The 19,243-nt window shown below is 65.7% G+C and overlaps 5 protein-coding genes across 5 annotated transcripts; 2 read left to right on the top strand and 3 right to left on the bottom strand.

Annotated features, from left to right (window-relative positions):
• On the bottom strand, positions 1-3,102 carry CHLRE_12g498100v5 (uncharacterized protein). Its single transcript, XM_001702299.2, has 2 exons — positions 2,870-3,102; positions 1-2,710 (listed from the first exon to the last, which is right to left on the bottom strand). Exons 1-2 carry the CDS (start codon positions 3,023-3,025, stop codon positions 1,580-1,582), a joined length of 1,287 nt encoding a protein of 428 aa, XP_001702351.1. The 5' UTR covers positions 3,026-3,102; the 3' UTR covers positions 1-1,579.
• Positions 3,103-3,262: 160 nt separating this feature from the next.
• CHLRE_12g498150v5 (uncharacterized protein) lies at positions 3,263-11,827 on the top strand. The gene is made up of 9 exons (XM_043068037.1): positions 3,263-3,447; positions 3,741-3,869; positions 4,135-4,302; positions 4,510-5,348; positions 5,470-6,165; positions 6,301-6,696; positions 6,899-8,293; positions 8,515-8,861; positions 8,993-11,827. Exons 1-9 carry the CDS (start codon positions 3,404-3,406, stop codon positions 11,204-11,206), a joined length of 6,228 nt encoding a protein of 2,075 aa, XP_042918328.1. The 5' UTR covers positions 3,263-3,403; the 3' UTR covers positions 11,207-11,827.
• A 153-nt stretch (positions 11,828-11,980) lies between these two features.
• Positions 11,981-14,201, bottom strand: CHLRE_12g498200v5 (uncharacterized protein). Its single transcript, XM_001702297.2, has 4 exons — positions 14,053-14,201; positions 13,794-13,955; positions 12,998-13,114; positions 11,981-12,770 (listed from the first exon to the last, which is right to left on the bottom strand). Exons 1-4 carry the CDS (start codon positions 14,113-14,115, stop codon positions 12,642-12,644), a joined length of 471 nt encoding a protein of 156 aa, XP_001702349.1. The 5' UTR covers positions 14,116-14,201; the 3' UTR covers positions 11,981-12,641.
• A 592-nt stretch (positions 14,202-14,793) lies between these two features.
• Positions 14,794-16,422, bottom strand: CHLRE_12g498250v5 (ribosomal protein S17). Its single transcript, XM_001702296.2, has 5 exons — positions 16,370-16,422; positions 16,030-16,191; positions 15,886-15,942; positions 15,234-15,302; positions 14,794-14,974 (listed from the first exon to the last, which is right to left on the bottom strand). The coding sequence occupies exons 1-5, from the start codon at positions 16,370-16,372 to the stop codon at positions 14,846-14,848; spliced, it is 420 nt and encodes a 139-aa protein (XP_001702348.1). The 5' UTR covers positions 16,373-16,422; the 3' UTR covers positions 14,794-14,845.
• A 110-nt stretch (positions 16,423-16,532) lies between these two features.
• Positions 16,533-18,848, top strand: CHLRE_12g498300v5 (uncharacterized protein). The gene is made up of 5 exons (XM_043068038.1): positions 16,533-17,027; positions 17,203-17,331; positions 17,541-17,606; positions 17,768-17,909; positions 18,073-18,848. The coding sequence occupies exons 1-5, from the start codon at positions 16,671-16,673 to the stop codon at positions 18,354-18,356; spliced, it is 978 nt and encodes a 325-aa protein (XP_042918327.1). The 5' UTR covers positions 16,533-16,670; the 3' UTR covers positions 18,357-18,848.
• Positions 18,849-19,243: the final 395 nt, after the last annotated feature.

Here is a 19,243-nt window from a genome sequence, read left to right as displayed (position 1 = left end):
TCCTCATGTAACAACGTGTCGCAGCACAAACGGGCGCTGGCCCCAGCCCCGGCGGCAACGAACCAAAACCGGGCGCAGCACCTGCCTTGCATCACATGCCTCACTCCACTGCACTAGTGCATCTAGCCTGCTACAGTTTTGCAGAGGCTACTCTTGCCTCTATGGTGATGCCATCATACGCACATAATCCAGTTCTACCCGCTAGATACCCCATTCGTCTCATCCATGTCTACCCGCTAACACCCGAATTGCAAGAAAGCGAAAATGCCTGCCTGCGCTTGCGAAATTCTGTCCCGACCCCTATTCCCCCGAATGGTCCTCTTAGGTCTAGCCCGAATCCTACGTAGTTTCAGTCTCGTTGGCACAGCGTTCACACCTACATCCACAGCCCGTGTGCGGACTGCCGCACTGCCACACTGCCTGCATACACGAGAACCTATCTGCTCCTCACTACGCCAACGCCGATTGCCCCCACGCCGGTCCACGCTCAGGCTTATCCAAAGCATGTGCCCGTCCAGGTACACTCTGCAGCCACCAGCAGCGGGCAATGCCGACCCTAGCCCCAGGAAATCCATTGCCTGCAGCGCACCAGCCCGACGGGAACGCGAATGCACCGCCTCCCTAGCACGAGACAGCCCATCCAATGAGCTCACCCGAACAAGCGTTGCCGAGTCCGTGCCAGCCGCGGCTGCACAGCCCCCCGGCACGCGCTGCTGCTGGCGCGCGCGAACACACTGCCAAGGGGGCGACCCCCCCGTCTCACGTCGCTGAACAAGCATGCCCTTGCGCCCCGCCCATGGGATAATCGTGCAGCTGCTGCAAATTCCAGCCGCCGCGCTCCTACCGCCCTTCACTGTATTGCAAAGCCGCTGTCGCCCGTCTACGTCACTGCTCATCTCATCAGCACCTTCGAACGCCGCTCGCCAGCGCTGTCCCACACCCGCTGCCGCGCCCTCCGCCCAGCGCTCCTGGTCTGATCCGTGCAGCAGCCGTCGCCAGCGCTCCCACGCTTGCTGCTGTAGAAAGCTGCCCATCCCGCAACGGAATCCCGTAACTCAAAGCTCGCTGCTGTCGTGAATCGCCTGCCGAAGCGGCAGACCGCGCCCTGCACACCGCTGTCGTCCACAAGCAAGCCCGCAATCTACAAGGCAAAAGGGAATGATGGATGGCGATCAGAGCTTGAGGTAAAGTGATTCCTCGTCACGTCAACCTTTCGAACCTCTTCGCAGTTCCCAGGGCTTCTTCCGTATCAACCGGCGAATTGTTGCACGTCCGTTACCAGGCCGCGGGTCCCCTTCCTTGCCATGCCGCGTGCGGAGCACCGCTGGAACTGGGCCTAGCAGCCGTCTGCCCAATGCAATTGCTACCCCATCTACCAATCCCTTAGGAATCCAGCACTCTTCACCTCCAGAGCTTGCCTTTCTATTCCACCCCATTCCCGCCAATACCAAGCCCCAGACGACCCCCTGGCCCACATGCATCCCCGCGCCCCCGCCAACCCCATCCCGCCCGCCGCCATGGCTCCAACTCCCACCTGCTTGCTGCTCCTCCTCCCCCGGCTGCTGCTCGCCGCGGTGCCTTACGGCTTGACGCTGCCCACCACGGTGTTGGCCAGCACGTAGGTGCGCACGGACAGCATCTTGGCCTTGTCCACCAGCTGCTCGTGCACGGACTGCGACTGCGTGCCCATCACCACCGTCCCCGACTTGGAGTCAATCTTGGCGTTCAGCTTGGCGTTGAGGATGAGGTTGGCAATCCACTTCTCCGCCGCCTCCTGGTCCATGCCCAGCCGCTCCGCCAGCAGCGCAATGGAGATGGACTGGTGTATCCGGCAGTACGTCTCGAAGATGAACAGGCGCGCGTTCTCAATGAACTCGTCCTTGTAGGCCGCCAGGAAGAAATCGTTGTCCAGCACCGCCTCGCACTCCTTCAGCTTCTGCTGGGCGCCGTCGAAGTCGTAGTGCACGAACACGCACTCCAGGAACTGGGTCACTGGGTCCGAGTACTCGTACGACTCCTGCTGGATGGCGCGGATGAGCTCCTTCAGCACGCTGCGCTGCTTCTTCTTGTTGATGACCACAGCCACCGCCACGTAGCGCAGCAGGTGCGGCGCGTTGATCTGGATGGCGGAGATGTAGGCTGGGGAGAGGAACAGGTCAATGATGTCGTTGCGGCCGTTCTCATGGTTCCAGAAGACGTACAGGGACCAGTGCAGCAGCCAGGTGCGCTGCTGCAGCTGCACCAGCGGGGGGGCGAACGTCTGGTTGTCGATGACCTCCTTCAGCTTGAACACGTCCTCCCGTGCCTCCTGGATGTTCACCGCCTCGTGCATGAGGATCTCCGCAGCGAGCTTGCCCCACAGTGCGCTGATGTTGCGCTCGCTGTTGGTGCAGAGCGTGCGGTAAGACTGCAGCAGCTCCGCCGCCAGCGAGTAGTTACCGCAGTTGAACTGGAAGCGCGCGTACTGATACAGCGCCTCGACGTGCTCCGCGCCAATCTGGAACTCCTCCTGGAGGAACTGCAGGTTGAAGCTCTTATCCTGACGGAACTTCTCCACCACATGCCTGTTCTGCAGACACTTGATAATGGGGTCCACGTCCGCCTGCAGCTGGCGAAGACGCGCCACCACCTGGCTGCGGCGGTCCTTCATCTCCGCAGGCACCTCGTCCACGCCGTTTAGGCCCTTGTAGATATCCATCGCAAAATCCACCTACAACATCGAATTTTTCGCTCAGCGACCCGGACTCAAACTGGAAAGGCCGATGGCCTCTGCACTCGCTGAGCTGCCCTTCCCGCTTCCGGCATCCCCAGCCTGTCCAATAGCTCATTCCAAGTGCCAGGTCTCCAGATCTAAACACTAAGCGCGTACCATGTTCGTCTTGTCCAGCAGCGCCAGCTTGGCGCGCAGGATGTCGTCCTCATTGTAAAGGCCGCGCTCTTGGAGGTATTCCATAATAGGCAGCGTAAGGTGCAGGTCCAGATACTGGACCAGCTTGGAAGAAAGCTCATAGTTGGTGGCAGCCATCTTTCTCTCGGCGGCGGCTACGCCCCTTGCCTAGTCCTAAGGCCTGACCAGTCCGCTGTGAAACAATTATGGGGTGGGGGCTGCGGGAATGACAAAGGAACGGGCGATCTACGCCCCGGTGCGCAGCCCGCTCTCGCGCTGTGCCGGATGGGGGTCCGAGTGCCCATCGGCCTGGCCCGCTCAAAACGGGCTTTCGGACTCCGAACTAATACATAAGAGGTTAGGTGTATGTATAGATAGGGCATCGGCACATTTCCCTTTCTCTGTAGGGAAATGACGTGATCTCTATCGCCACACTCTTGCGTTTCTCTGCGCTTGCCTACGCGACTCTGGTGAGGGTTGCGGGAGCCCAGAAACAGCGCAGCCAATCACGAGACAATGGCGGCTCCGTCGGCGGTGGTCCTGCCGCCCTCCCCCAACTGGTAGGCGGAGTCGGGAGTCGGGAGCCAGCGTCCGTGCTTTGCCCACGCCGTTCGCTGCTCCTGTACTCTTGATGCGTTTTGCAAGTGGTGCAAGGGCTAGAGTGTCAGGCCTGTTCAAGCCAGTGCGCCCACGGGCCGCAAACCCGCATTCCGGAAGCAGGGGCCGGGGTCACAGCCGCACGCACTGTCAACCGCCGATTGCGCCGCGCTATGCCACATAGCTCGTAGCCCCTACATGTCAGACCACATCACACCCATTGGTAAGGTCACTGATGCGCCTCACATGCCCACAGGTTCAGCAGCCAGGTGGTGGCGGTGCTGCCGAGCCAGCAGCTGGTGGCGTATGGCGGCCACTACGCGGTGGTGGTGGCCTGCGCGCAGAGCCGCACCGTGCAGCGCATGCTGCCCACGGGCGGGAGCAGGTGCGCACAGCCTTGGGTTGCAAGGTAGTGGGTGGGCAGCGGGTGGGTCGGGATGATTGCGGGCAGCACATGCAATTTGCTGCCTGCGCTCGGCCTGCGTGTTGCTGAAGCCGCGACGCGGCCTTCGCACACATCTGGTGGCGCATGTCCTCACGTGCCAGCAACGTCCTGGCCCTGGCATAGCGAACAGCCACTGTAGTGGAACCCCAACATGCCGCTCAGGACTTGCTCGCAAGCGTGTCCCTGCCGCGGGCCTGTCGTGCAGAGTGACATGTGTGGCGTTGCCGCCTGAGAGCGTCGGTGGTCGCCCGCTGGTGGCGGCGGGCTGCGAAGATGGTTCGCTGAGGTGCTGGGACATGGTCAGCGGGGAGCCGGTGCGCACCCACCGCAAGGGCAAGGCGCCCGAGGTCACAGCGCTGGTGGCTTTGCCCAGGTGGGGCTCATGTCGGTTCGGACACTCGCAGGGTTACGGGGGCTTGCGGTACGGTAACCTTGATGGCCAAGGACTGGTATAGGGGGGCAGTCTGCACTCTGGAGTTTCCGAGGTGGTATGCTCAAGCGTTGGTAGGTATCGCGTGAATGTCCTGTGGTCACCCGGCCCCAACACGGCTCCATTGCCCACACCCTTCCAATGCCGTAGCTCGCCGGTGCTGCAGTTTGTGGCGGGCGATGCCTCCGGCGGCCTGGTGCTGTGGGTGCCCGAGACCGGCGTCCGCAAGCCGCTTACGCGCGCGGGCTCCACGGCGCCACTTCTGCCCAGCCGCGTCCAGTGCCTGGTCGCCGTCAACGTCACCGGCCCCGCCGCCGGGGCCAGCGGCCGCGTGATTGCAGGGCTGGCCGATGGCAGCATCGTGTTGGTGGACGTGGCGTCGGCGTCGGTGCTGCTGACGCTGCCGGCGGCCCACCGCGGTGGTGTGCACAGCCTGCAGCTGGCCGGCCTACCGCTCGTCACCACCGCCGGTGGCGGCGGCAGCAGCAGCGCACCGGCGCCGGGGGCGGTAGAGGAAGCACGAGCGGCACCCACGCCTGGCAGCGCGGCCGGGGAGGACGCGGCCGGTGAGCCGGCAGCGGCTCCAGCTGCTGTTGCTGCTGCGCCCGACCTGTGGATTCTCAGTAGCGGAGAGGACTGCCAGGCCAAGGTGTGGAGCCTCCCCGCCATCTCAGCCGCAGCCGCCCTGTCAGCAGCCGCGGCCGAGGCGGCTGCAGCCGCCGCTGCTGGCGGTGATGGTAGCGCTGCTGCGACGCCTGTGCTGGCGGCGCCGCCGCCACCGCAGCCGCTGGTGACTCTGCGGCTGCCTCCGCCGCCTGCAGGCCAGCAGCCAGGCAGCGGCCCGAGCGGCCCCGGCGGCGCGGTGTCGCGCAAGGCCTGGGTGCCGTCAGCGCTGGTGCCGGGCTGCGACGTGGGGGGCAGCGGCAGCGAGCTGTGCGTGGCTGTGGCGGCGCCTTGGGGCCACGTGCTGGTCTACCATGTGTCTGTGGGTGAGTGGCAGGCACGTGTTGGGTGGTTAGTTGTGTATCTTGCGCTAGGGACTTCTGTGAGACCACATGTATTGTCGCACGATGCACTTATAAGTGGCACGTGAATCATTACGCCCCGCAGGCACCGGCAAGTTTACGCTGGCAACGCGGCTGAAGCACCACGCCCGCACCGTCTTCACGCTGCACGCCATGCGCGTGCCGCACGAGGCCACCACTGCCACTGCCGCAGCCACCGCCACCACCACCGCGCTTACCACCGCCAGTACCGGCAGCGCCGCGGCGGCGCAGCCGGCCGCTTCTGGTCTACTGCTGCCGCAGGTGCGGCTGGTAACCAGTTCGCAGGACCGGGCGTTCCTGGTGGTGGACCTGGAGCTGCAGCCAGCCGCCAGCGGCACGGCTGTGGCAGTCGCCGCCGCACCCGTAGCCAACGCTGCTGCTACAGCCGGCGAGCAGGGCCACGACTCCGGGGCGGAGGAGCATGGCGCCAGCCCCGGCCACGAGTCTGAGGGCGGCGAGCACTCGGAGGGCCACGGCGATGGCAAGGCGGCAGCGGGCGGCGGCGCACGCGGCAAGCTAGCGGCGGGCCGTGCCGACACGTGCTCCGACTGGCGCGTCCGGCCCTCGCCGCAGCAGCAGGCCGTGCTGTACGACGAGGCGGCGGCGGGCGGCAGCCACGGCAACAGCCCGGCGCGAGGTGGTCGGGCGGCAGGCCCGACGCTGGTGCCTCCCGGCGCGACGCTGGTGCTGCCACGCGGCGGGGCCGTGTGGTGGCGGTTGATGGGACTGGGCGGCTACCCGCACGCCCTGGACCTCAAGGGTGAGTTGGGACTGCAACAGGAGTGCGGCCAGCCGGTTGGGTTTGGGCTTGCAAAACTTGGCTGAGCCACGTATGCAAGATTTCGATCCAGTCGCATGGCTTTTCGTCACCTGTCCCCCATTGCACCGCCTGCAGGCCCCTTCCCCGGCCTCCTAGCCGTCGGCTGCGGCGACCGCACCATACGTGCCGTTACGCTGACGCCCGGCCCACTGGCAAAGCGGCCGCAGCTTCAGCCGGCCAATGCCCACGCCCACGACCCGCACCAGCCTGCCAAGCACGCGCGCAAGCAGGGCGCAATTGATGCCGAGGGCGCCGCTGCTGACGAGCACGTCGACGAGCACGAGACTGCAGCTGAGGTGCACAGCAATGGTGCGCCGGAGGCCGGCGGCTCTGGAAGGAAGAAGGGCGGCGAGGCGGCGGCGGCCGTTATGGCGGCGGCAGGCGGCGCGGAGGGCCCCTGGCCCAGCAGCCTTCTGTGGAAGGACGTGCGCGACCAGGTGGTGGTGGTGGCGTGGCACCCGGTGGACTCACGTGAGTTGCGGCAGGGCGAAGGGTGAAGGGCGGAGGGGATGCGGGGAAGCAGTCGCAGCAGGTGCGGCACTATGCCCGTGTCCGAGGTGGGCACAGCGCGGGATGGCAGCTCTTGTGCCTTGCATGCCGGCCACCGCCGCTTAGTGGGCTGATGCTAGTTCCCGTGCTGACCCAGCGGCCGCCTCCTCGCCGTCACCTACAGGCTACCTGGCGTTTGGCTGCGCGGACGGAAGTGTGGGCCTGATGGACGTTAAGACCCAGACCAGCCGCGTGTTTGGCGTGCGCCACTCGGGCCCCGTCACGCAGCTGGCCTGGGTAACGCCGCCAGCTGGCAGCGCGCATGTCAGCCACCAGGCGGCCGCGGCGGCAGCCGCGGCGGCGGCCCAGCAGCAGCAGCAAGGGCAGCAGCAACAAGGGCAGCAGCAACAGCTGCCGCCCCGGCCCAACTCGCGCGGCGGTCCGGAACGCCTGAAGGAGTCCAGCGCGTCTCAGGGCGCACAGGTGGCGCCAACATTGGCGCCCGCGCCCGGGCAGGGTGCCGGCCATCACAGCCACGGACACAGCCCTTCTCGCTCGGACCACGGCCAGGGCCATGGGCAGGGCCAGCGGCAGCAGCAGGGCTCGCGGCAGGGCACACCCAAGCACTATGTGCTCACTTCGACGCCTCAGGGTGCTGCTGCTGTGCCCGCGCAGTCCAGCCCCGAGGCGAAAGCCGCCGCGACCACGTCGCCGCCCAAGCCGGTCCCGGCGGCCCAGGCCGCGACGGTGCACGCTGCGGAGGCCGCGGCGGGCCGCCAGCAGCCCGGCGGCGCCACACGTGCGCCGTATCACCAGGGCGTGCTCGGCCAAAGGACGCCGCAGCAACACCCGCATCCGGGCCAGCAGCACCAGCAGCCGCAGCAGCTGCCCATGCCCATGGCCACCCACATGCAAATGCATGTGCAGGCGCCGATGGCGGCCTTCCCACCAGCCTTCCCGCAGCAGGGCTATCCGCCGCAGGGCTACCCGCCGCAGGCCTACGGCCAGGGCTACCCTCTGCAGCAGTTTCCGCTCCAGGGCGGCATGCCTCAGCCGCACCACGCACCGTACTTCAACAGCCTGCCGTACGGCGCACATGGTATGCACCAGCAGCAGCCGTACGGTCACGTGGCACCCCAGTACGGGCAGCAGCAGCAGCAGCACCAGCAGCACCAGCACCAGCACCACCAACAGCACCAGAGGACGGCTGCTGGGCCGTCCCGCGGGCGGCCCGGCCCCAGCGGCCAGGGCGCTTCTGGGGGTGCGCCCATGCCCCCGCCGCCTGCCGCGCCCATGCCGCCGCCGCCCGCCCCGCCGCCGCTGCCGCCGCCGCCCATGCCGCCGCCGCCCCCTGCGCCTATGCCACCGCCTGCCCCGCCGCCGCCGTCCGCGCTGCCCGGCCACATGACTCCGGACGGTGGGCGCTCGCACACGGGCTCACCGGCCACCACCCGCCCCAGTGGCAGCGGCGCCAGCGCGCAGATGCCCAGCTTCATCGTGAGCAAGGGCCCCGTGCCGGGCGGCGGCTTCAAGGGCCGCGTGCGGCCCGGCTCTGCGGGCGACCTCACCACGGTCGAGGGTGAGTCCTTAGTTTGCTTCTGCCGTGTGTGTGTGTGGGGGGGGGGGGTTGCAGGGATGTTTGGAAAAGCGGTACAGGATGCACTGAAGACTGCGGGGGGGGGGATCTGTCACGTGATGCAGGCTGCGGCTACGTTGTGGTTGCTGGGGTGTAACAGCGTAGTTAGCTTGACCTTGTTCTCATACAACCCACCCACGTCTTGCGTCGTTCCATTTGTGCAGGAGGTGCGGCGCCGGCTACCGACGCTACCGCTGCCCAGCAGCACCCGGGGGGCTCGCACGACACGGCGTCTAAAGGCGCCAAGGGTGCCGCACACGCGGATGCAGCTCACCCGGCGCAGTCCGGCAAGCAGCGTCGGGCCAGTGACGGTGGCCGCGCGGCCGCCGCAGGCGGCAGCGCGGGCCGCAGCGGCACCAGCCGCCTCGCTGCAGCGCTGTCGGGCCCGCCGCTCTTCCTTTTGAGCTGCGGCGGCGAGGGCCGGCTGCTTCGTTGGCCCGGCCCAAACCTTGACCCGGGCAGTGCGGAGCCAGGCCTGGGACCTTCACTGGCACAGGCCAAGCCAATTGACGTGAGTGACTGCTGCGGGTATTGGTGGCTTGCCACTTTGTGCTGTTTGTGCCAGGCTTTGCGTGTGTTAAGCAGTGCTACCTGGTGGACTGAGCAGGCCCCGTGCTGCTGCCATGTCTGTCGCCAATGCAGGTCGGTGCACAGCTGCAGGGCCTGGCGGTACAGGCGCTCGGCGCCGCAGCCCTGGCCCCCGCCGCCGGCAGCAGCGGCCACGGTCACCAGCACGGCCAGCACCACCACAACCACAACCAGCAGCAACAGCACGGCGGTGCGGGCGCGCCGGCCGGGTTGTCGGTGACGGCCATGGCGCTGCATCCGCGCCGGCCATGGCTGGCCGTCGCAGTTGCAGGCGGTGGCATGATCGTGGTGGAGCAGCCGGCCAAGCAGCCGGGCGAGGCCGCGACGAGCGGCGCGGGCGGCGCCCGCGCCGGGTCCGCTGGACCGTGGTCCCTGGTGGCCGCGCACACCGGTGCAGTCTCGGGCGGTCCGGACCTGCGCTACCTGCGCTGGGCGGATGACGTGGACGAGGCGCTGGAGGAGGAGGGCCACGAGCATGAACACGACACGCACCACCGCCTGGAGCACGTGGAGGAGGTGGCCGCCGCCGCCACTTCGGGCGCGCCGCCGGCCTCGCCGCCGCCGGCCGCGCTGCTGGCGGCGCTGTACGGCAAGGCCTCAGTTGCAGTGTACGGCGTGGCGGCCGCGCCCACCGCCGCAGCGGCTGGCACCGCCGTGCCTTCGACGCCGCCGGTGCAGCAGATGTACCGCCTGGCTGAGCTATCGGCGACGGCGGATGGCGGCGGCAAGGTGACGCTGAACGCTCTGGCCTGGCTGGGCCGCCGCTGCCTGGCGCTGGGCGCCGACGACGGCGGTCTGCAGCTGTGGGCGCTGCCGGAGGCCCGCGTGCTGCTGGCGGCGGCAGTCGCTCAGCACGATCCGGACGTAGACAACGGCGCCGCCGCCGCCGCCACACATGGCGTGGAGGCAGCCTCCGGTCCGGCGCCGCTGCGCATCAAGACGCTGCCTGCGGGCGGCCAGTACGGCCACCATGACTCCATCATCGCGCTCACAGGTCTGCTGGTGCCCGCCTCGGTCAAGGGCGCGCCCGCCACCTCCGCTGGCGGCAAGAAGAAGGGCCGCCGCGCCTCCGGGGCGGGTGACTTTGACGGCGAGCACCCCGCGGAGGCCGCAGGTGGGCACGACGGCGCTGACCACGGCCGCCACCACGGCCGGGGCCGGGCCGGGTCGCACCACGGCCAAGCGCACCACGACCACGGCGGCGCCAAACCTCGCGGCTCCGGCGGCGCGTGGCGGCCTGCGGCGGTGTGGCTGCTGTTCAGCGGCGGGCGCGACCAGGCCGTGCGCTGCTGGCGGCTGGAGGGCCGGCAGCTGGATGGCTGGGAGCGCGAGCGCGAGCACCAGGAGTCGGCGGCGCGGCAGAAGCAGCAGCGCCCACCGCCTCAGCACGAGGGCAAGGGTGACGGCGATGACCACGGGGGCAGCGGCGCTGCGCCAGCTCCGCAGCCGCCACCTGACGGCAGCGGCGCCGGCGGCGCCGGCGCGGGTTCTGCCGCACCGTCAGCCAGCAACGGTGACGCCCCGAGTGGCTCGTCGCCCGGTCAGCAAGCCCCGCCGGCGCCTGGCGCGGCGGCGGATGCGCCGGGTGCCGAGGTGCCGGGTGCTACAGTCGTGGCCGCCGGCATCACCGCGCCGGAGCGGTTGCTGGAGCTGAGCCCCACCACGGCCATGCGGCGCATGCGGCGGCCGCCGCCTGCCCTGGCGCGGCCGCTGCTGCCGGAGCTGCCCGACATGTCGCTACCGCACGTGGCCGCGGCGGCGCACTCACTGCTGTTGCGGCTGGGGGAGGCGCTGTACCCCCCGGCGGACGACGGCGGCGAGCATCAGGCGCGTGCAGGTGAGGAAGAGCAGGCGGCGCGGCAGCAGGTGGCGGCGGTGGCCGCCGCCTGTGGCCTGAGTGACGAGGCGCTTGCGGCGCACCTGATGAACGACGTGGCACCGCTGCGGGAGGCGGGAGCGGCGGTGGGCCCGGTGGCGGCGCCGCCCGAGCTGAGCTTCGTAGCATCGATGTGGGAGGGAGACGTGGGTGGCGCGCTGTCAACGGCTGCGGCAACGGAGGGCATGGTGAGCGCGGATGTCGTCGCGCTGGCTGCGGCGGGCGGGCGGGCTGCCTGGGAGGCGGCTTCGCGGCTGTATGCGGCGGGTATGGCGGCGGCGGGCTGCACGGGTGAGGCGGCCCTGGCGCTAGCGGCGGTGGGCGACCGCGCGGGCGCTGCCGGCGTTTACGCGCGCGCTGGCATGACGTGGGAGGCGCAGCAGGTGGCGTAGGCAAGTAAGATGCAGCAATGTGAACGCTGGTGAGGAAGGTTGGTGCGTGTTAGGTCAGCTCTGCATCTGCAAGTTGTAGCAGCATACCCTTCATGATTCTGATTAGTCCCTAAGAACTTTCAGCCCATATTTCAGCAATGTTTCCCGGAGCTGCGCCTTATTATTTTACCTTTGAATTCCGTATTTCCGCCCCATATCCCTGAACCCGCGCCCGCTCTGGCTGGCGTGCGTGACAATGCTTGCCCCGAGGAATTCTTTCTGCTATGCGCTGCGTTGCCCATCATGGTTGTTCCGAGTGCCAGCGGTAGGCTGTGTTGGCGGTGTGGTGTTGGACATGTGAGGACGATCCATGATATCCGCTGGCAAGCTGGGCGAAATGTAGGGCCCAAAGTTAGGCGGCGGGGCCAGCCACTGCACATGAGGAACCTTGACGGCAGACGGCTGTGGCGTGCGGCTGCCCGTGCTTGCAGCCGATGAGCCGGTGCATGCGTACAACGTGGTGTAGGAAAGCCACATTGGGCGTGCCTCATGTCCATCGTCGGCGTGGTGGTGTTGTTTCACTGCAGCAGGAAGGCTGGCGCTTTGGCAGGCACCGTGCCATCCGTGTAAATGACCGCTATCCATTCGCGGGCCTGCCCCTTCATACCAGGGCAGTGTCCCAGCAGCTTGGGCTACTCAGTCCGTGAGTCAGGTGAGTCCGCCACGGAGCCACAACACGAGCCGCCTGGGCGTAGGCACAACCCTGTCCACCAGGTCAGCGTACAGCCAAGCTGATTCCGCACTCGTTTACAACTTGCGTTACAAGAGCAGCGCCAACACCCAGACGACCATCCTCCGACCCCATTCCTGCTTGCCAACTTCATCAATTCGACGCACTTGCCGTGGTGTAGTTATCACCGCCTTACCATTTGAAGGCAGCGTTGGCAGCAGTCGTGTAACTCTAAGTCGCACGCCACACGCACCAGTCACTCGCACGTACGCGCCATGGCCTAGCCTACCCTCTGCTTGCCCGTCACATACAACCCCGCCCCCGCATCCGAGCATCGAAGCAACCCAGAGCGAAACAGCTGTAAACAACAGCCTCGCCTACCTAGTATGCCTACCTGATGTGCCCACCGTATGCTATCTATAGTCATAGTACTTTACACTGGAGTGTGCCGCCGCCGCTGCGGCCGCCGCGGCACCACAGCCGCAATCAAGTCCACCGCCTCATGCGCTCCGCTCGGCCCATTTGTGCCGGCCGCCAGCCACTCCTTTACACGCCCACTGCTGCCCACTGCCGCAGCCACAGCACCTCCACCCCAGTAGCTCCAGCACCCCCACACCGGAACCGACCCGGCACTCCACAGTGGCCCTCCTTCTTCAAAGCCGCGGCCGCTGCTGCCAACACAAGCGGTCCTCCTCCGCAGCACCACCAGCGGCCAGCAGCGGCCCATTACTTGGTGGCCATGGGCCCCTTGGTGAGGTGGCTCATGCGCGCGCTGGCCTCGCAGTAGTCTACGAACTCATCCCGCCGCCGGTTGAATTTCTTGTCTAGCATGCCCTGCTCCTTCATCAGCGCGATCTGTGTGTGTGCCGGTGGGGAGATGTTGCCCGGGAAAAGGCGAAGTGGTTGAGCACAGTGCCAGCGGCACCACTGAGGCAGGCAGAGGCAGCTAAACGCCGGCGCCACCGTAAGCGTGCTAGGATGCCCCTTCAGGCCTTCACAGTTCCAGTCCCCTCCCCATGCACCCTCCATCCTCCTCCTCGAGCCATATCCCTGCCCGCCGGCAGCCTTCACCCCCAACCTACCTCCTCCTCGTCCCACACGTAGTCTTTCTTCATGACTGACGCCGTCTTGGGCCCGTCACGCACGATGTAGCCCGGGTTCGCCGTCCACATGTGCTTGCTGATGCTAAGGCTCAGTGACTGTGGGTGCGCATAACGGTAAGCGTGTGAGCAGAAGAGTGGGGACGTTGCGACAAGCAGCCGATGCGCCCGTGGCGTGAGAGCAGCTCGCACCCCACCAGACACCAGGGGATAGCCTGGGGCCTTAAATCTATAGGGTGCGCCTGTTCGCCTCCGGGCGCGCGCGTGCCTGTTTGGTGGGTCGGTCTAGTTCGCTGGTGGGGCGGGTGGAGGGCGGTGTGCCCGTGGCGAGGTGTTGTGGTGTACTGGTGGTTTGGTCAGTTTCCGGCTCGGTTTCCCTTTGTGGTGCCTCGGCACCGACGTTTCCGGACATGGGCCTCCGGGCCAAGACATTGCGCGTCTGTGACGCCGACGAGAAAATGTGTGGTGCTTGCGTTTGATGGGGATGTCGGCAGACCTCTGGCCTGTCGCGCCTTGTTGTGCGTTGGTGCTGCCGCCAAAAGACCTAAACGAGATGAGGGGTGTTACGTGGCGGTGGGGCTTTGGCGGGCTTCGGCTTGGCTTCGACTCATGTGCGTAACACTATGAAGGTCGGCAGCCAACCAGGGGGCGGGTGTTGTTTCTCTGGGTCGCAGATGGCCCTTCGCGGCGTGGGTACGGCGTGCCCCCGCTTGTCGGGCTGTCCCTTCAATTGTAATCCGCATCCTTAAATCTATAGCTACAAGGCGTTGTTGCGCACCTGCTCAGGGTCTTGGCGTATTGTTTGGACGTGGCTTGGGAGGCCCACGGTTTCTAGGAGGGACTTGGCCGGCTCCGCCGGCGTGGGGGCTTTGGGCACGATTCGGCCCGCTGCCTCCTGCTCCTGGAAGTACTTACGCTGCATGTTCTTCTCCCGAACAATCTGCACGGGCAGTCACAAAATGCTCGGTCATCAAAGGCTCAACCAACCTGGTTTACGCTCTTGTTCGCTCGACGAGAAGTTCCATTCGGCCACTGACCTGCTCTGTTATCTGATTCGTCCGAATGTTATCCATATATGCGACACGATCGACGTTGGACATCTTGGCGGGTATTTAAGCAACAGGCGTGGGAAGTGGGTTTGAGGGAGTGTTTTCGCTATCTGGTTAATGTCAGTCGTTGTTGTATCGCAGTATTAGACGAATGTATTTCTCATAAGCATATTTGTGTATGAGGGCGCAGTAGGGCCTGCATGAAGCGCGACTACCTTCGAGCCCTCCGCGGCCTGAGCACTCCACAAGCGGCAGCAGCTGTGGAAGCACCACCGTCCATTCAATCTTAATGCATATTCACAGTGAAAGTACCCAGGCTTGCATACCCAATACCACTCCCGCTGCCGGCTCCCGCTCCCCTGCACCCTCCCTGCTTTGCCCCAAGTTCGACGGTCTTGAGCCTTCTCGCATTGCGATCTCAAGCTTTCGAGCCCCCTCCATTCCCGAACAGGCAAGCTGACGTGACTGCTGATGCTGCACTCGCTGCAGTGTTGCCACACCTCCTCCTTGTGCGCTTTCAAGTGAGGGTGCTTTCAAGCTGTAGCTGCAAGGTGCTAATCTGTCTCATGTCGTGGGAGTCATTATGAAGTTCATGGCTCGGCGTCTTCGGGTGCTGGGACTGTCACCTCTGTAACATCCGCATTCATGCGGTTCCAATTCTGTCCTGGACCATCTGCTCCCCCACGACCCGCCCCGCCATTTGCCAATTCCAGTTGAGGGAAATTCTTGTCGCACAGCACGTTACAGCTCACAGCCTTTCTGCCATCAAACGAGAGGCCGTTTACTGCTGCTTGTTGCCGCCGCGGTTGCCGCCGTAGGGCTTGAAGTTGGTCTGGGGCTGCGCCAGCTGGACGCCCGACAGGGTGCCCATGTTGATGGACTTGAGCATATCCATGGTGTCCTTGTCCACCTGCGGGAGAGGCCGGGCGCATACGTGTGTGTGGAGTTCGGTGTTAGACGGGCAATGTACGAGTGGAAAGCAAGCTGACCGAGAGCTGGAAGAAGCCCAAGCGTACACCCATTGTATACCGCAGCACGCATGCCCGACCCGCCCTTGACCCCGTGCGAGGACCCACAGGAACGCTTCCGCGGTCCCCACCCCACCCCACCCCACCCCTGACGCCCGTCTGCCTGCCCAAGCCCACGCCGCGCTCCCGCCGGCTACGCACCTCGATCGACAGGGTGTTGATGGCGGACTCCTCGGGCACGAAGTCCATGCGGCGCTCGCGCTCCTCCTCCTACACATTGCATCCAAACAAACACAGCAGCACACCACCACACGGCACACACGAGCTCGTGAGCGGAGGGAGGGCAAAGGCCGAAAATAGGCTTCCCCAGCAAGTGGGGTCCCTCGTCTGCCCCGCCACGATTCTGCGTGCCACACACATACACAACCTACAACTTCCTTTCCACCTCTACACTAGTTGAAAACGACACACTACGACCAGATCCGAACGCTGACCCCGCCGCTCCTCAAAAGCAATGCGAGCTGCTTCACATCTGCTGCTCTGTGACCGCACGGCATATTGCGCCCGCGACGGATGCCAGTCAGCGGGCGGAGGCTGCGCCAGCTAGAAAACCATAGGGTGGCTCAGGGCATGTGCAGGCGCCTCCGCTGCTGCTGTTAGCAAGCTGCCTGCTGCAATTGGCTGCCGCTGGCCCCTACTGCCGTGCCGTGTTTCAGTGCTCCCGTCGTGCGCGGTTCAGTCACTCGCCGGCTGCTGCCTGCGGGCCCCAGAGTTCCGCGCTGATGACGACAGCGCCCCCTGACCTTCTGAGCCTAGTCCGCCACACGACGCAAGCCGCGGGTTCGCCACGCACCTGGAGCTTCAGGGAGATGCCGCGCACGGGGCCGCGCTGAATGCGCTTCATCAGGTGCTGCAGCGCCAGGTAAGCTCAAGTAAGTTCCAGATTGTGAAGTCATAGTATACTACGAGCATGCACGAGGCCGCCAAGCGCACTCACAGTGGTGAAGCCGGCAATCTTGTTGCGCAGGCGCTTGGTGGCAATCAGAGCCACCTCCTCAACGACACGCTTGTTGGTGTCGAAGTCCATGGTGAGGCGGCCATAGTACTTCTCGATGATAACACGAGAAGCCTTCTTCACGGTCTTGGTGCGCACACGACCCTGCACGCCAAGCGCGAATGCGCAGAGTTGTTCAGCGCCTTTACATGTTCCAAAGCGACAAAGTCAGAGCGCCCGCAGCGCAACTGCAGGCGAGAGGCCGTCCGATGCAGGTCGGCGCCGGCCGCCGGCCCGGCAACACCGTCGCTAAAAGTCTTGTAAGCATTATTTGTTGGCTCACCATTTTGAGATGAGTGTCGCTGACCTCACGTTAGCGGCAAGAAAGGAAGAGGAAGAAATCGGGCGCCCAGCGGGCAATAGAGTCCGGTGGCAGCGATGGGGCGCCAACTCGGGATGGGAGCCAAAGCGCCTCTACAGAAAGGCCTCTCCACAGCGTCAATTACCTTCAAGCCTACGTACCTATCGTGGTGGCAGAGAGGCGAGCGTGGCTTTGCGTGTGCACAGCCAGGACAGGAAAAATGCATTGCCCCGCTGCGGGTTGGCGCTTCGCAACGCGGCCCCCTGCCTGCAGTTCCAGTACTATGCTAGCACATAGGAGCTGCCAGTGCACCGCCATGCCCTCCACCAGCAGCTTGCCGGCTTCGACCTGCACCCGGCTTCCTCTAGGGGGACAGCGCAGGCCCCAAGCACCGACGCCCCAGCCGGCAACTAGCGCACAGCGGCCCGCCCGCGCCATCTGCGCACAGGCTGCATCTGACTGGAGTGGTGGCGGCGATGGGAGGTACGTGCCGACCGATTGGAGCGGAGTGGCGCCGGGGGCGTACGCAGACCCGCGAGTTGCGCCGCTGGGCCCGCAGCAGCAGCGGCCGCCGTATGGGCCTGGTGGTGAGGCCGGCCCAAGTGCCGGTGCGAGCACGAGCAGCTTTGACAGCCAACAGGTGCGTTGGGGAAGACTGACCTGGTCGAGCTGAGGCCATGGGACCCGTGGTGCCGCCCACAGCTGGTGTGCACGTCTGTATGGTCCTGTCTGGTCACTGGGCACCGGGTGCTTCTTGGGCCTGGAGATCCCTCTGCCCTCAGCTGCCCCGACTCGGCTGCCCCGGCCTACCACAGGAATCTGACCCGATTTCAGAGATTGCCCGGTCGGCGGTGGACGCCGTGACTGGCTGCCTGGCGTTCCTGGTGGGCCGGCTGTCGGACGCGGCGCTGTCGCTGCTGCCGTCACACGTCAAGCGGAAGGCGGTGGGTGCCGGCGGCAGCGAGGGGGCGGCGGGGCGCGCGGGATGAGGGCACAGGCGGGGCGCTTGGGTTGAACCTACTCGGGCGTGGGGCAGGGGGGGGCTGTTTTGGTGTCACCTGCGGGTATGCCCTGCCTGAAGCTGTCCTGTACACGCCCACGGCAAATGGGGCCATTAATGACGGCTATGTTTGCGGACTTGTCGAACGGACAGGTCGAGAACACGGTCAAGGGAGCACTGGCGCTGCTGGGGCTGGCGCTTCTACAGAGCGTGCTGTCGGTGAGGCGACCTGACGGGGGCGCTTGTGGATGTGGAACGCCGCTACCGGGTGTCAGTCTGAAAGCGCCGCGGCTATGGTGGGCACTGTAACCAGGCTCTCCCCGGGTCTCTGCCGGCACCTTAGCTTGCCCTCCCACCGCGCCCGCGTTCTGCCCCCGCAGCTGGTGTTGACTGTGGGCACACTGGTGCTGGCGGTGTACGCCGCATACCAGGTTTTTGGCGTACAGTTGCCCTTCCTGCCGCCGCAGCCCGGCAGCGGGGAGACGGGGGCGGGCTACGGCTACGGCAGCTACCGGCAAGAAGGTGCGGCCGCGAGGGCAGTGCTGGTCTGCGGGTTGCCGGTACGGCGTCAGGGCGTGATGTGGGTGAAGCGGTTGCTATTTGCGTGCCGCGCATGGAAGGAAGGCCTGCCTCGCATTCGCGCCAGCATTCCGCTTTGGTTCACACGCTCCCATGCGCCGCACAGGCCCGTTTGCGTCCGCTGGCCCGCAAGCGGATCCGCGGTACGGTGGCGGCGGCGGTGTGGGCGGCGGCGGCGCCTACGGCCCTTACGGTGGACCCTACCAGCAGCAGCAGCACCCGCAGGAGCCGGGCGGTGCAGGGCGGTACTACGGGCCGGGGCCGGGGCAGTCCTACCCTGGCGGGTACGGCGGTGCTGCGCCCTACCCGCCGCGCCCGGCAGGTGGCCCTGGCCCCCGCCCCGTGCAGCAGCGACGACAGGGGCCCACCATTGACGTGTACTGGGAATGAGCATGGTGGGCCGGGTGTGCGCGCATGCGTGTGGACGTGTTGGCAACACATTGTTATGCGCTTGATAGCGAAGCGCTTACGATGTGTAACATAGCCACGCAAATGCCTAGACAATGGATTTAGGTTAGATGAAGTAGGCAGCAATGACACTTACAAGTGCATGGTGCGAAGCAGGAATGCATTACGAAAGTCAAGGTGGGATAAGATGGGGGCCTGGCGGACATTTTGTCGTGTGCAAATCTGTGCCCCTCAGGCAACGGGATGTCAGTCTATGGCGCAGGATGACCAGTGGCAGCCAGGAGGCGCCATGCTAAGCACAGGACCCCTTGTCACTGCCTCGTTAGCTGATAGAGGTTACATGTGGGACGACAGCCGTGGACTAGCCAGGGCCCCAAAAACGTACGAGACACGCACGCTCACCCGAGGAGAGATCCCCGAATGACCCCCATGCTCCTCGCCTCCGGAGAGGGGAGGAACCCCAGGCCCGGCTCACCGCAAACGCTAGCGCTGCTCACCTAAGCCGTGGGTCGGCGTCATAAGACTACCTCTTATTGCGAGTCCCTAAGCTGACAAGCTAGGGTGAGGCCGGTGGCGAGTCCGCTGTTGGCCCTACCAAGATAACCCCTCCAACATCATCTGACGCTAGGAATGGGTGCTGGTTCGGGACAAGGTCCCAGCGGCGCGGAGGCCGACGCAGACTCACAAACGCAGCTAGCCGTGACCAGAAGTCCGCAATCACCTCCACACCGATCCTTCGCACAACAGCAACCTCCGCAGTCCGGTCTGCAGCATCACGGCAAGCGTAAAGGCGCTGTCGGCCGTATTCCAGGGCCGCCACAGCAGCCAAGCACACGATGTCCCACACCGCCTGCGATAGCCCTGGTGGC

Source organism: Chlamydomonas reinhardtii, chromosome 12 (assembly GCF_000002595.2).
Source record: "Chlamydomonas reinhardtii strain CC-503 cw92 mt+ chromosome 12, whole genome shotgun sequence".
Classification (NCBI taxonomy): Eukaryota; Viridiplantae; Chlorophyta; class Chlorophyceae; order Chlamydomonadales; family Chlamydomonadaceae; genus Chlamydomonas; species Chlamydomonas reinhardtii.
The sequence above is the reverse complement of the archived record's forward strand: the minus strand, read 5'-3'. Positions and strand labels throughout refer to the sequence as shown.

Bases quoted from the DNA above. Each gene is read 5' to 3' on its own strand.
- CHLRE_12g498100v5 (XM_001702299.2), bottom strand. From the start codon at position 3,025: ATGGCTGCCACCAACTATGAGCTTTCTTCCAAGCTGGTCCAGTATCTG. The intron at 2,711-2,869 runs GTACGCGCTTAG...TCGATGTTGTAG, and splicing joins TGCTGGACAAGACGAACATG to GTGGATTTTGCGATGGATAT.
- CHLRE_12g498150v5 (XM_043068037.1), top strand. From the start codon at position 3,404: ATGGCGGCTCCGTCGGCGGTGGTCCTGCCGCCCTCCCCCAACTG. The intron at 3,870-4,134 runs GTGCGCACAGCC...CCTGTCGTGCAG, and splicing joins CTGCCCACGGGCGGGAGCAG to AGTGACATGTGTGGCGTTGC. The intron at 5,349-5,469 runs GTGAGTGGCAGG...TACGCCCCGCAG, and splicing joins GGTCTACCATGTGTCTGTGG to GCACCGGCAAGTTTACGCTG.
- CHLRE_12g498200v5 (XM_001702297.2), bottom strand. From the start codon at position 14,115: ATGTCCAACGTCGATCGTGTCGCATATATGGATAACATTCGGACGAAT. The intron at 13,115-13,793 runs GTGCGCAACAAC...GCGCACCCACAG, and splicing joins TACGCCAAGACCCTGAGCAG to TCACTGAGCCTTAGCATCAG. The intron at 12,771-12,997 runs GTAGGTTGGGGG...GCACACACACAG, and splicing joins ACGTGTGGGACGAGGAGGAG to ATCGCGCTGATGAAGGAGCA.
- CHLRE_12g498250v5 (XM_001702296.2), bottom strand. The intron at 15,943-16,029 runs GTGAGTGCGCTT...CTGGCGCTGCAG, and splicing joins AGATTGCCGGCTTCACCACT to CACCTGATGAAGCGCATTCA. The intron at 15,303-15,885 runs GTGCGTGGCGAA...TGCAATGTGTAG, and splicing joins GCATCTCCCTGAAGCTCCAG to GAGGAGGAGCGCGAGCGCCG.
- CHLRE_12g498300v5 (XM_043068038.1), top strand. From the start codon at position 16,671: ATGCTAGCACATAGGAGCTGCCAGTGCACCGCCATGCCCTCCACCAGC. The intron at 17,028-17,202 runs GTGCGTTGGGGA...GGCCTACCACAG, and splicing joins GCAGCTTTGACAGCCAACAG to GAATCTGACCCGATTTCAGA. The intron at 17,607-17,767 runs GTGAGGCGACCT...CTGCCCCCGCAG, and splicing joins TTCTACAGAGCGTGCTGTCG to CTGGTGTTGACTGTGGGCAC.